We start from the raw sequence: 15,667 nt of genomic DNA on the forward strand, positions 1-15,667 counted from the left end.
AGTCTCTGAGCTGAATACATTACTAAAAGAAAGGAATGTGAAGATTTTGTCAGGAGACGTATAGATGATCGAGGGGTACAAGGGCTACCTGGGAAGGTGATTTGTTGGTGAATGGGGTCATACATCGTGCCTGAGTAATCTCCTAATAATCATAATAATGATCATGTAATATTTTATTAATACAATATAAATTACATTTGGCATGTTAAAGTAGTTACACAATAGGTAAAACTTAGCTTATTATATAAAGGAACAAGGTATGCACAGGGGGTCTCAGACAAAAGTGTCAACAATTTCTAAAGGTGAAGCGCACTACCAATAGGATGGAAATGATTCATTTTGTTTCATTATCTTGAAGGAGTATATGGATGAGTACTGCATATTTATGAGCATATGGATGCCTGGACTTGAAGGCCACATACAAAATATCCATCTCCCACTTTATTGTGTTTACCAGTCATCAAGTTATTTTGTGTATCATCCTCTTTCATTAAGTATCAAAGAAATTTGCTGGTTTTTAAGGAGTAAGGGACCATCTTATGATTTTTAAATATAAAAAATTCTGATGGAGGTTCAATATTTATGTAGAATAGAAAGTTTCAGGTATGCTATAAGAATCATTTTCTCTGTAGATTGAAATCAAAATTAAGCATTTGAAATCAAATAAAGCATACTAGGGACATTCCATTAAGTCCTTGTGTTATACTTGCTAGTAGACTGGGACATTACAGGACATTTTGGTGTTTCAGATTATATTTTGACTTTTGAAATGTTTGTGTTTTTAAAGGCCAGGCTGTTAAAATTTTGTATGAATTTCTTTTTTAAGGAAGACTTGGCTTGTCTATTCGATGGGTTTTATATGATATGGAATACATAATTTCATATGAAATGGTACTTACTGTGCCTCTATAAAAGTTTTAATCATATATCTGCTAGAGGATTGGCCTTGCATATATTAAAGGGCTTTGCCTTGTCTATGCAAACAGGGCTTGTAATGTATGTTCAGTGTCTAGCTACTGCGCTCCCTTCCCTCCTTGTTAACAGACTTACTCTTGACTGTCCTCTCTCTGTGTTCTTTCTCAATGTTCTCTCCTCGTTCTCTCCCTTATGTGCCTGGACGTGCAGCAGCCTCATTGACGAGCTGCCGTACCTGGGGTAAGTTCTCATATTCTCTGCAACTTGGACACTTCTGTTTCTGCCCAGGAATTTTTTGTTTTTGACAAAATGTGCATTTTGGAAAATTTATAGTACAGTATACATTTTATGGGGAGGGGGGGGGGGGAAGGAATGACTATTTTACTGTGACTCAATCTTCATTTTCGTAAATCATTTGGTCAGTCTCGTTGATTGTATATGGCTTCCATTTTGTTAATTGTAAAGAAATAAGCATATGTATATATATGCTTATATATATATATATATATATATATATATATATATATATATATATATATATATATATATATATATATATATATATATATATATATGTCGTACCTAATAACCAGAACGCACTTCTCAGCCTACTATGCAAGGCCCGATTTGCCTAATAAGCCAAGTTTTCATGAATTAATGTTTTTTAGACTACCTAACCTACCTAACCTAACCTAACCTACCTTTTTCGGCAACCTAACCCAACCTAACCTATGAAGATAGGTTAGGTTAGGTTAGGTAGGGTTGGTTAGGTTCGGTCATATATCTAAGTTAATTTTAACTACAATAAAAAAAATTGACCTCATACATAATGAAATGGGTAGCTTTATCATTTCATAAGAAAAAAATTAGAACAAATATATTAATTCAGGAAAACTTGGCTTATTAGGCAAATCGGGCCTTGAATAGTAGGCCAAAAAGTGAGTTCTGGCTACTAGGTACGACATATATATATATATATATATATATATATATATATATATATATATATATATATATATATATATATATATATATATATATATATATATATATATATATATATATATATATATATATATGTCGTACCTAGTAGCCAGAACGCACTTCTCAGCCTACTATGCAACGCCCGATTTGCCTAATAAGCCAAGTTTTCATGAAATAATTGTTTTTCGACTACCTAACCTACCTAACCTAACCTAACCTAACTTTTTCGGCTACCTAACCTAACCTAACCTATAAAGATAGGTTAGGTTAGGTTAGGTAAGGTTGGTTTGGTTCGGTCATATATCTACGTTAATTTTAACTCTAATAAAAAAAATTGACCTCATACATAATGAAATGGGTAGCTTTATCATTTCATAAGAAAAAAATTAGAGAAAATATATTAATTCAGGAAAACTTGGCTTATTAGGCAAATCGGGCATTGCATAGTAGGCTGAAAAGTGCGTTCTGGCTACTAGGTACGACATATATATATATATATATATATATATATATATATATATATATATATATATATATATATATATATATATATATATATATATATATATATATATATATATATACATATATATATATATATAACATATTACATATTATATATATATATATATATATATATATATATATATATATATATATATATATATATATATATATATATATATATATATATATATATATATATAATATATGTATGTATGTATATATGTATGTTATACAGTATGTCATTTTCTGTGGAGAGCCCCTCCAGCTCTCCAGAGCTATACTGCGCTGATATGCATATATTAAGGCATGGCATCAGTCAATTCGATTGGAGTTCTAGCATACCGGGGACCACGAGCCAGAACCTGGCCCCCCCCCCCCCTCAGAGAGGCACGAGGAGCAATGGCCTATAGAAACCCCCATGTGGTTGGAAGCATTCTATGTCTGCATCTACTGGGCTAGGCACCTAGAAAGGTAGGCGTCTCAAAACAAACTCCACCTCCAAAACAATCAATTTTTTGCAACTCTGCTTCTTTTAGCTGGTTCAAGCTGGTTCAGTGATTGGCTGGTTCAATCTTCTCCTCCGATCTTTGCGTCTGGTCTTTTTGCGGGGGTTTTCACCATTTGTATGGTGATCAGGTGGCTTCTTTGATGGTGTCCCACCTGTGAGTTTCATCTCAGCAGCAGTATGAAGTCTCTGGCAGTTCTCTAGTTACTTTTTGTCTCTTCGTAGGTTGTCTTTAGTTTTGGATTGGGTTGTCATGTCCTTTCCCTCTTGGTTGTTTCAGGAGCATCATCTTATGCTGAACAATGTCGCCTCGTATCGTGCGGTGCTGGCGTAGCCGCTCCTGCTTGCGTTTGGGGTGGATGTCATTTCAGTCCTGATTCGCAAGCTGTCTCGTGTATTGTTTCACCTCCGTTCTGCTCATGTGCTGCCTGAGTCGTCTAGGTCGTTGGACCATGTGCTCCCTTTTCTCTCTTCTTCTAGGTTTGTGGTGGCCCCCACAGTTTGGGATTGTTTTGAGAAGACTCTTTTCTTGTTGGCATTGGCCTCTGGGGGTTGGGTTGGGGAGCTTCATGCTCTCCTCCAGCGCAAGGGTTTTTGCTCTTTTGAAGTTCTTTTTTGAAGAACGAGGTGGCAGCTTTCTGAAAGGGTCCTTGGGTGGTTGATGGTTGGTTGGTTCAGCTGGGGGAAGCATCATGTGTTGTGTTGGGTTGCGGCTCTTCGCCGTTATTTGTGTGCCACAGACTATTACTGGGAATGTGCTTTATGTTGATCCATGTTTCCTTCTTCCCTGTTCCAGGGCTTGGGTCTCCCAAGTCGTCTGCAGGGTTAATCGATCCAGCCAGCCTGCGGTCTGTCTTCGTCCCTATGACATTCGCAAATTTGCTGCTCTAGCTGCCGTTTTTGGTAATATGTCTTGGGCTGACATTTGGGCGGTAGAATTTTGGAGGTACAGGTGTACTGTATAACAGGGTCCTGGCAGCCCGTTACCTTGTTAATGTTCCTGGCCCTAGTTGGGTGTGTGTCGCGTTGGGTCGCAGGTAACAGCCAGTTGTCTCAACTTCGCTTTGAGATGCAAGTGGCAGCCGCCTCCCGGGTAAGTCCGTCTTTTCCTTTTCTGTGGTTGGGTAGCTCCGGGGAGCCGGAGGGGCTCTCCACAGAAAACCAGCATTGAGTGTAGTGAAATGCCATTTTCTGGGTGAGTCCCGGAGGCTCCTTGGCAACCCTCCTTCCCTCCGGTTGGCAGTTTTAGCATTTTGATATTCAGCCTCTGAACTGGGGTTGGATGGCCAGTGCAAAGGGTCTGGGGCTTCCCCCTTCCCCCTCCCAGGGAGGTTATCTTGAGGTTATCTTGAGATGATTTCGGGGCTTTTTTTTAGTGTCCCCGCGGCCCGGTCCTCGACCAGACCTCCACCCCCAGGAAGCAGCCCGTGACAGCTGACTAACTCCCAGGTACCTATTTACTGCTAGGTAACAGGGGCATTCAGGGTGAAAGAAACTTTGCCCATTTGTTTCTGCCTCGTGCGGGAATCGAACCCGCGCCACAGAATTACGAGTCCTGCGCGCTATCCACCAGGCTACGAGGCCCCTTCGTAGGGGCCCCTACGAGGCCCCCTACGAGGGAGGGGGGGAGAGCTGCACAGACAGCGGCACAGTGGCGGTTGTGATGTCATGCTTGTTTGTTTGTTTTCAGATTGTGGAGTTCTGCTTGGTAGTTCAGTTTTCGGTAGTAATTTTAACCAGGTGGAGTTTGTTTTGAGATGCCTGCCTTTCTGGGTGCCTAACCCGGTAGATGGCAGCATAGAATGCTTCCAACCACATGGGGGTTTCAATAGCCATTGTTCCTCGTACCTCTCTGAGGGGCCAGGTTCTGGCTCGTGGTCCCTGGTAGGCTAAAACTTCAATCGAGTTGACTGATGATGTGGTCTAGTAAATACATATCAGCCTGGTATAGCTCCGGCGAGCTTCTGGGACTCGCCCAGAAAATGGCATTTCATTACAATTCAATGCTGGTTTTTTCATGGGACATGTAACCCACTTTTGTTATTTTTTTATGGTAAAGAACAGAATAGGTCACCGTGTATAGTAAAACGTTGAAAACAACTGTTTTAGTGCAGTCTCTTTAACATATAAATGTAATTTATGAACATCACTAAATTATTTATCCTTTTCTGACTTCAAAAATGGTTTTTTACTTTCTTTCATAATAGAAAATACTCTGCATGCTCACAGTGTTTCAGAGACATTTATTTCCTTCTTATTTACATGGCTTGTGCAGTGTGTGGATGATATAATGAATGGATTACTGCTTTTATTTTTAATCTGCTATCTTCTTTGACTATATTTCTCCAATTCTTCCTCTTGGCTGATGCCTTCCCACCCCCTCCATAAAAGAGGGAAATGGGGCAGTGATAATGATGTACCATATTGAGTAGCTAACGTCTAGTAGCTCCTTGTAACTTGATGATATTGAAGAACTGCATGATCTGATTAAAATGCCTTTTAGGTAGGCAAAAGAATGCAAAATAATAATAAGTAAAATTATATACAAACTTATTTATTAGCAGGAAGAATAGAACTCGATGGGAACAATGTAACACCAGACAGATTGTTTGTGTAGCACCAAACAGATTGTTTATGTAACACCAGATAAATTGTTTGTGTAGCACCAGGTAGATTGTTTGTGTAGCACCAGATAAATTGTTCATGTAACACCATGTATATTGTTTGTATAGCACCAATTTTTGTGTATAGTATACTGTACTGTATTTAGTTGACATGCATTAAACATCTCTTGTAAATTTCAGTTTTTGTTTTACAATATATGGAACTTGCAATATAGCAATATAAGTGAGCATGCAACACAGCCTCTGTTTGCCTGTTGGGATCATCAGACAAGGAATGAGTAAAGTGAAATACAAGCGGGGAACAAGACCCGCAACACTCCATGTCAGCAGTGTTACCGTCCCAAAACGCTGAGTGGCGGATACAGTACGGATGACCGTTTCCCTGAAGTAGGGGCAATGAACAACCTTCGACTGCGCACAAGGCGAGAGCAGGCTCAGAAGTAGTAGTCATTGTATGATCGAGCCCTAGGGGTTTTCCAGGGCCTAGAGGGTGAATGAGCCCTATGGGAAGCCAAGGCTCTGGGGCCAGCTAAGCCGGTAGAACCCTGTCAAGTAGCAGGTAAACTGACCACTAGTAGCAGTTATGAAACCTTGGGGAAAACAGAGGACTAACAACACAACCTAGGCATGCCCAATATGATGGTAAGCAGACCTCCTGTCTAAAGAAGGTGAGAATGCCAATGATTGAAAATAAAATGAAAACAAACCCCCCAAAGACACACAACAAACAAACTGGCTGTCAGAGAGAAACATTGGCCGCTGCGTTGAAGTAAAGCTAGCTGCGTTGCATCAGCCACAGTGCACCCCACCTAGCAAATAACACTCCCCTACCTGGGGCAAAACGGAAAGCCCTAGATCCCTGACGTACCCCCAAGGGCAAAGACAACATCAAATGATGAAACCTCAAATGGGGAGGGATTCCCAAATGCCCCTGCTAAGATAACCCTGACATGCAAGGGCAGTACTCATGGAGCATCTAGTGAAGGTCACCTTAGGCGCATGCTTTATCTGTACACTAAGACACCTGGCCACCACACCAACACACAGCTGTAACAGCCACAGAGGGCAAAAATTCAGAACAGGAATTTGAAGCTAGAGGTGACTAAAGTGACCACTAGCACATCAGTTCAAGAACTGGAGTGATGGACTGCCGGGTCCAACGAGGCAGTTTCCCCCACTCACGGGGGTGATGGGGGTAGCGCTAACGAGCAGAAGTGCTAGTCTCATGAAGGGTTACTTGTTAAGTTTTTTTTTAGGGGAGTTATTTTTAACTTTTGGGATGTAGATTGCACAGGTTAACCAGACAGTGGTCTGTTTTGATTCACCTACATTTCTGGGTCCTTCCTTGGTTGATGGCAATTATGACATACTTTAAATGTAAAGTGCTCTAAGGCTATTGTTTCTTGTGCCTCTCTGAGGGGACCAGGTTCTGGCTCATGGTTCCCGGTAGGCATAAGAACTCCTGTGACTGATGACCCCAAACTAATATAGCACATATCAGTTTGGATAGCTTCAGGAAGCCTTTAGGGCTCACCCAGAAAATGGCATTTCATTACATTCAACGCTGGTTTTCTGTGGAGAGCCACTTTAGTTCCCTAGAGCTATTGAACTGATATGCAATATATTAGTTTAGGGCAGTTGTTAATGGAGTTCAGCCTACCAGGGACCACGACCCAGAACCTGGCCCCCCCCCCCTGAGGGAGACAAGGGAGCAGTGGCTTCTGGAAACACCTCTGTGATTGGGGGTATTCCTTGTCTGCCGTCGACTGGGGTTAGGCACCCAGAAAAGTAGGCATAGCTAAAAAAACTGCACTTGGTAAGAAAATTGCAACCGAAAACTGAACAGGGAGGCAGAACTCCTCCAACTCTCACAAAAAAAGCAAACGACACATCACTTGAACAAATCCACAAGGACCGTGACGAGGGTTCGTACCTATGTCCGAGAGGATCCAAGACATCACTGCCGCCTCGTTGCTCGTCCCATTAGTAGGCTGTACTCCATTGACTAATGCCCTAGACTAATATATCGCATATCAGTCCGATAGCTCTAGGGAACTTTCAAGGCTCACCCAGAAAATGGTGTTTCATTACATTCAGTGTTGGTTTTTTCAATGCAATAGCATACTAGAATAATATAAATAAAAGGTGTTGAGTTTATTAAATTAAAATATAAATACTGTATTGTCTGTGCTCATTAATCTGAATTATGTGGGGCCCACCCCATTCGAGTTGGCCGAACATTCGAGTTTGGTGAACTTCTTACCAGGAATATCTGAAAATGGATGAATTCACAATTTTTCATACCACTGCCCGGTTACTCCTGCCGTTAACTCACTCACAATAAACATTAATTCATTCGGATTACCTGAAGATTTGGTTTACCGAAATTTGGATTACTGAACTTACAGGACCTTTATCACAGTACCCGCAAAAAACGACTGCTATAAATTTACCTCAAAAATTTATATTTACTATTTCTAAACTTGTTCATCTTTATTCCTATTTTTGAATATTCATACTTTTTAATAGATTTATTTTATTATCAATGTTTTGAATATTCTTACTTTTTAATAGATTAATTTTATATTAGTAGCTTGCCTGAAATCATACATGTTTTAATGTAATTATAATTTATAATTATAATCATGTGAATCAACAGTTATTTAATTTTCATAAAATAGGTGGAATAATTACAACTGGGTTTCAAATAAATTGAGAGCACCATTTGAATTTGTATTGAGATTATGAATACAAGTGTAATGAATTCAATATACAGTATTGTATTTTGCCTTTGTTATGTGTATGCTTGAATATTTTCTTTTTTAACACTATTTTAGCTTCTGCATGTCTTTTACCAGCTTTTGTGAAGACAGTGACATCTTTTGGTCATGTTTCATTTGTGGTGTTGTGGGTAAGTTAAATAACTGGTTCAGATGCAAGTACCTAAATTAATATTATCAAAAGTGTTAGCTATTAAAGCAAAAATTGCTTTTGGTCCACCTTGCTTTTGGTGCAAGGGCTAGGTAGTTATATGCAGTTATATGTTATTGCTCTTAAACACTTTAGTGGCACTGAAAGTTTATACATAGTATACTTTATAAGTTTTTGTTAATTGTGTGTGTTAGCATAGTAAGAAGACATCAAACAGTGCATGAAATGGCTCAAAAAACACGTAAAGACAATTTTGAGCTCAACGGGTCCTACATCCAAATTGTTTGTTTCCTTGTCCGTTTATGTGGTCATTTTCAGGCTGGAAGTACTGTATCTGATTGACAAAAGACAGTGTTATTGTCTTTGGTGACCCCCCCTTATTACTTTGTATTATTCTGTGATGTTTAGTTAATGTAGGAGAGCAATATATGTACTACGAAGTATGTGTTATTGGTGTGTACATAAATTTTCTCTGAATATTGATTGAAATAATGTTGAGCCACGTCTAAATAAATGGTGCAAAGTTTAAGTTAGTGTAGTGAGGCATTATACTGATTCCTTATCTGTTTTAATTCTTTATATAAGATTAACTGCTCACCTTATAACTTAAAATTCACTGCAAATTTTGTATTAGTGTTAAAACTTGCCCTAAGCACAATGCATGTTAGTGTCTTTGCAAGAATACTTTCCCATTGTCTGGGAGCGGAAGGTTGTTTGGCTTATTGAGGTTTCCCTAGGCTTACTACTGACCCACAGCTGTATACAACCCACAACAGTGGTGTAACTCCTGAGTACATATTTACAGTACTTCTAGATAAACAGAGACATTAGTTGAAAAAAACCCCTGCTCAAATGCTTCTGTCCTGCTTTGGAAATTAAACTCAGGACCTGACTTACACAACTTGAAGTAAATACTAAGAGGGTGTGGATGGATCAGTTCATGAGTGGGAGTAGTTGGATCAATACATGAGTGGGAGTGGCTTGATCAATACATCTCTAATTACAACTAATACATGTTCCCACTATTTCCCGAATCACTTTGGAAAACCAAAGGTGACCAGAAAATTTCCCATCAATCAGTATGATGATCAACTTGCCAAGTCGGGTAAAGCATGGATATCCAATGTAATGTACGCAATTTTGGGCAACAACATTCAAAGAGTGTAGTGGTTTTTCACATTTGTTTAATATAGTCTTGGTTACAGCAGTTGGATGTTGGAAATTTAATGACATGTAGTGATAGCTGAGATGAAGATGCTTGTGTGAGGCCATAAGCTGAGAGCAGAGAGCTGGAGCAAGGCTGGGGATAGAGAGCTTGAAGGAGGAGGCAAGAGCATAGAGCTTGGATGCAGGCAAGATCAGATGGCTCAAATGCTGGGTGAGAGCTAAGAGCTCGAATAAGGCCAGAATAACCTGTCTCCTCTGTAGCAAGGCTGTAGTGCCTTATGAGAGTTGGAATTAGACTCGAGTGTTACAGCATGGAGGAGGATGTTGATCAGGCCAGTTTATTCAAAGGGTCAGATGTAACACAAACAAGGAGCAGTGGTTTCAAGGTCAACAAACCTCAATGTAGGACTGAGAACAGGAGATGCTCTTTCACTCACAAGGTTAAAACCCATGGAATTGCCTATCCATGAAGTGGCAAATGCCAAAATTCTGTTAGGTTCAAAAATCCACCCTGTAAATGACCAAGACAAATGGAGAGCCCTATGACAAGCTGCCAGCTTCCTGTCCTCGTTGAGACCACTAGAGTTAGGTAAAAAAAAAAAAAAAAAGAGACATGCTGGTGTATGTCGATGGTGTATATCCAGAGCATTTGTCACTGAACTACTACTGGAGTTTGACTTTTGATTCTACGCGTTCGATTATATACACTCTTCACCTGACTTGGCAAATTGATCATCATTGTGCCTGATGGGAAACTCATTGGTCATTTTTGGCTTTCCTTAGTGATTCATGGAACATTGGGAACATATATTAGTTGTACCTGTAATTATAGATATATTTATGTAATTTCAAATGTTATTAATGTATTGAATTATAAATGTCATTAATAGTTAGTGAATATGATTATAAGTATCATTAGTGGTTATGATGATTATTAGCTGACACATTGAAGTTAGTTAATGTGGTATGCTGCAGATCAATACACAAGTGGGAGGGGTTAGATAATCACATGAGTTGCAGTGGTTTAATATGAATAGGAACAGCCTCATATGGGTCAGCAAATCTGCAGTAAATACCTTTATTTTTATGTTCGTAAAATACTTAAACCAAGTGGTTAATGTTAATAATTTGCAATATGTCAACAAATATCCTTTAATGTTTAAAATGGCATACACCGTAGCCTTTATAAATGACATTTAATTAATTAGTCGAGGTGAAAATATTCTTAAATGCATTATTAAACAATATGCTTTACTGAAGAAATAATTACTGTTAAAGTATGAGTTGATATTCTGAGTGCAGTATATATATAGATCTGTTTCAAGGTTCAAGTTGTTAAAGTTACTTTCTGGACATCTCTATACACCACAACCATTGTAAGAACAAACAGATTTTATCATAAGCATTATTTCCTAGCTGCAGTAACAGTCAGACTGTGTATACAGTAACAAGCTTCAATTAACATTATTAAGGTAGATGGTTTTATTGATATGCTTCCTGAAGGTAGATATTCTGAATTAGTACTACTGTACTGTTATGAGCTACTAATTCAGGTAATACTTTGAAAAGTGGAATATTCTTTTGTTTTAATACTACTGTTCTGTCCACTAATTCAGGTACGTGGGAGAAGGTAGAGAGAGACGCGCCTTTCCACACATGATAGGCGCCACCCACCCAATCATAACCGTCACACAACACACGCCCTCTCCCAGCGAACACGGATGGCGTGACCAGGTACCCTTAACTTTATCTAAAACTTTAAAGATTTTATTTTTTGCTCCTTTATTTTCATTGGAACAGTGGCAACACAAAGTTGATTTATGGGCACTTTTATACAACAGACATGTGACCTTTACTTGCATTGTTGTGTTTATAATCATCAGTCTCCTAGGTGAATGTCCTGATTATAAAGATCTTAAGATATTTTGCTGTTCCTATAAGGAGAGGGGAGCCTCCGGGTCTCACCCAGAAAATGGTGTTTCATTACATTCAACGCTGGTTTTATTAATTTTTTAATTTTTTTAATTTTAATTTTTACATGTGATTGCATTAATATAATAATAATATGATAAAATAATATTAGGGGTATTAAGTAAGCATCTTTATCATTGTTTTGAGCTATTCGTTAACAAAATAATGTTCTCCCCATCTTGCTAACCTTAACATCCCTCTTAAAATCATATTTTAACTCTTGCTGTCATCAGGCATCTCAAAGTGGCAGTATCGAGGGTCACGTTATCTACCAGCGACCTCCACTCTCACGCTCCCAGACGGACTCCAACATACAATATTCACATGAGGAAGCTGTGGAAGCTCCTGGCTCCATCCATTACATCACCCGTGATGGTCATATTAATCTCCATGTCCTCCTTAAGGTTAACTTTCTTATCTTGATGTATATCATCAGTTCACCTGATGCACTTCAAGTCTCTTAATCATCCTCCCAGTACATTAGTTAATCAGAATGATGTTCAGATCATACTCAGTACTCTAGATGTACATGTAGGTATCAAAATACATTTCTACATGTCTGATTGTGCACATCTAAGGATGTGCATCCTTAGATTTATGTCTTTATCTAGAGGCTATAAATATTATGTAGTAATAAATTGTCGATCACAATAAATATGGGTAATAACATTTAATTCACTTGGGCCATAGGAGCCTCGAACCTAGGAACCTTCGAACACACAGAATGGGAGATAGTAGCTGTCTCAATCATGCTACTGAACACTCACAGTAAGAGAAATTATATAGTAAAGTATCTTGGTTTGATTATACTCTCAACTTCATAGTAACATTGTAAAATATATTACAATATATTTTACAATATTATATTTACAATATTACAATTTTGTAATATTGTACGATAGTACATTTAGTCCTTATATTTTATGCTTATTATTCATCTTGCAATTACAGTTAAGACACTCTGTGAACTTTACAAGGGAATTGCTGTGCACAAAAATCATCAGCATCATTGTCTTCATCATTATCATCATATGATATTTAGGTTTGCATATTTGTTATCACTCAGGATGATTGCACTTGTAATCTAACTGATTATTGACTTGTCTTTAGGCGGCGCAGTCAGTGGCACAGCGCGATGCTCATGTGTGTTCACTGCGTGTGTGTGAGATTCTTTTGCACCTTTTGGATTTCCTCTTGGATCTTGGACTTCTCAAAACTCCCAAACGATGGCAAAAACTAGATAAAGACAAAGATGAGGAGAGAGGCGAAGATGACCCTAAGCCTACAGAAAAGGACAAGGAGCAAAACAATCACTTCATATTCATGGACACTATTATTAGGTATGGTGTTTTCATGTTGAGCTTTCCTATGAAAGATGATGATGTTACAGCCATGTTATATTATGATGGGGAGTGTCTTGATTTAATTTTATGGCACTGTAGGCAGCAGCTAGTGAAGTTATCACAAATATAATTTTATTATGAAATATAACTACTATATACCTGATTTATACCTGTCAGTGATTCTGAGGATCAACGTCCCTGTGGCCTGGCCTCTGACCAGGCCTCCTGGTTGGGATCTGGTCACAACCAGGTATTTGTAATTATTACATAAATTCTTGTCCCCTTACACTTCTCTCTATTTTTACACATAACATCAACACTACTTAATTTACTGGATTGTTTCAAGCATAGATTAGAGTAATGTATGAGTGGCTGTGGTGGATATGAAAAGAAGCTACCTAACATGGGCCAATTAATAATAATAATTTTATTCATAAAATATACATTAAAAGTTTGCTCTATTCTTGTTTTTATTTTCTTCTACTACTTCTTCCATGGCTCATACTCTCAGTCTTCAAATATGGTCTCATAATACTTGCACTGCACCATTTTCTCACAGTTACTGTCTGTCTATCACTAATCCAAACATGTGCTTCGGTGAGGTCGTGGATTCAACGCTCATCCTATGGTTTACAACTTTGATTTGCAGTCTTTCAACAGCTGTCTCTGGAGCAATATTTTGAAATGACTGAATTGATTTTATTTTCCTTTTCTACTCCAAGTAGGCAATTTTGCCTTTAAATTGAGGTACTGTATTAGCTTCTCAGAGGACCTGAAGTATTAACTTTAGGAGGGTTATACAGATTATACATCAGTAACAGGTTTCCTAGTACCAGTTGAGCAACTAATATCAGTATTATTTAGTAGGTAAATAGCAACATAAAATTCTTCGCTGTAAAGTAGCCTGAGTCTTCTAAATACCTGCAGGATTTACCGTCACCTTGGCTGCCAACATGGCTGTGGAGATGGGCATCGGGGGCCTCCAGCGGACTTTCTTCGGTATACAGGCCAAGGGCTGTTAGCACGGTTGTATCGCTACGATCAAAGCACCTTCCGCAGGTTTCTCAGGATTTATGTCAAGACAAGACCCATTACCGAAATTCTGGAGTTTTTCCATGCATTCCTGGGCTTTTGTGTCGACCCTAGCTCCCTGCTCTCTCCTATGAGTAAGTAATTGAGTTGTTATCAGTTAAATTGCATCATATTTCAAAAGATCATTGTCTCAAAAGTTTATTGCTCTATATTTAAAAAAGTTAATTTTTTCTTAAAGCTGTATGAAACATATAAGCTCTTCCAAAGCTTATTGAATTTTAGAAGCTCATTGTATGCAGTGTAGGTCATTGGACTGTATTTAATAAGTTAATTAAGTATAGTTCATTATACTGTACAATATTTTAAAATATTATGGTATTTCATATGCTGATTGTATAAAGCTCTGCATTCAAAATACTCATTATATTTCAAAAGCATGCTAAAAATGAATGTTGATAAGATTCTACAATTTATCTTTGGGAAAAATAATTAGTAAAGAAGGAGGCTGTAAACCTAAATTAACTTAAACTGATTGATTAACTAAATTACATTTTTTGTTATCTCAAGTTGACAGTTTGAGTTGTAAAAGTTTTTCAAACATAACTTGGGTTATTTTTTAAATTTATTTAATTTAATCCTGGGACATCAGAATAAAATACATTTTGCATGAAGTTATGGTTTGTCACAGAAAACAAGGAGCACTTGTTTTCTTAGACAACACCAATCCACAACTCAGACAATGCCAAGCCAAATCTTAGGCCACACCAAGCTTCAACTAAGACCACAAAACATCACAACTTATATTACATCAAGCCACAAATTAGACCACACTGAGTCACAATTCAGACCATTAAATGCTATATGTTATCATATTAGTCTCCATACAAAACAAAATCTACCTTTTCAGTTCCCAATGTGAAAATTGGCAATATGTTGTTTTGCACAATTCGCAATATTTTATAGTTCTCAAAATATATTCGCATGTTTTAATTTAATGACACATTGTTGCCACTTAGATGTTTGTTTGATTTTGGATGTAGTATGCAGCTTTTATGACAAGTTCTGTCACCCTCTCCACAAACCATAGTCCTACACCTCCCTAGTCGCAAACAAAATATCTCACACGCTGAATTATTTTGTGAATGTAGCAGTCTTTGAGTATCGCTTCATCCCATAGTTGGTAATGACTACAGACACTTAGTTGTTTTTCTGTGGCATCCATTAAAGATGCTCAAGTTTCTCCTGTAGGCCAGAAGCGGACAGGGTCAGCAAAAGGGGTTGACACCCAGCAAGGAGGTTATGCCACCAACTTTGGGGCATCTCTTGGGGGTGCTGGCTCCAGGGGCATTGAGGGACAGCTTGTTGCCTCTGTATTTAAGGCTTTGGTGTCCCGGTTTGTCAAAGCCAGCAAAGAGCTGAAAAATCCTGAGAACATGGTGAGTACATGTATATATAATTTAGCACTTTAGAATGAGTAAGAGTTTCATATACTCTACCCTGTTTGGCATGGTGCTAGTTTGAGATCTCTTAATATTTTTTAAAATTATATAGATGAAAGTGATTATCAGTATTTCCAGGAATGGACTTATTTATTTAATTTTTTTATGAAAGAATAAAAGTTTGCAATCAACTAATGTAGTTAATGATTTCTCTTAATTTTTTTATGTTGACTAAATTTATCATCAAGA

General features: G+C 38.0%; 1 protein-coding gene across 11 annotated transcripts in view; it reads left to right on the top strand.

Moving 5' to 3' along the window:
- Nucleotides 1-15,667, top strand: part of unc80 (unc80, NALCN channel complex subunit) — a 162,248-nt gene that overhangs the window by 72,384 nt on the left and 74,197 nt on the right. For 8 of the 11 annotated variants that reach the window (XM_069303440.1, XM_069303447.1, XM_069303448.1 and 5 more), the window contains 6 exons: nt 1,126-1,155; nt 11,250-11,367; nt 11,838-12,008; nt 12,715-12,944; nt 13,875-14,113; nt 15,207-15,415. In XM_069303440.1, the coding sequence (XP_069159541.1) occupies nt 1,126-1,155; nt 11,250-11,367; nt 11,838-12,008; nt 12,715-12,944; nt 13,875-14,113; nt 15,207-15,415 (997 nt within the window). The remainder of the gene's footprint in view (nt 1-1,125; nt 1,156-11,249; nt 11,368-11,837; nt 12,009-12,714; nt 12,945-13,874; nt 14,114-15,206; nt 15,416-15,667) is intronic. The other 3 variants (XM_069303444.1, XM_069303451.1, XM_069303445.1) reach the window with 2 other exon arrangements.

Source organism: Procambarus clarkii, chromosome 50 (genome assembly GCF_040958095.1).
Source record: "Procambarus clarkii isolate CNS0578487 chromosome 50, FALCON_Pclarkii_2.0, whole genome shotgun sequence".
In the NCBI taxonomy this organism is placed as follows: Eukaryota; Metazoa; Arthropoda; class Malacostraca; order Decapoda; family Cambaridae; genus Procambarus; species Procambarus clarkii.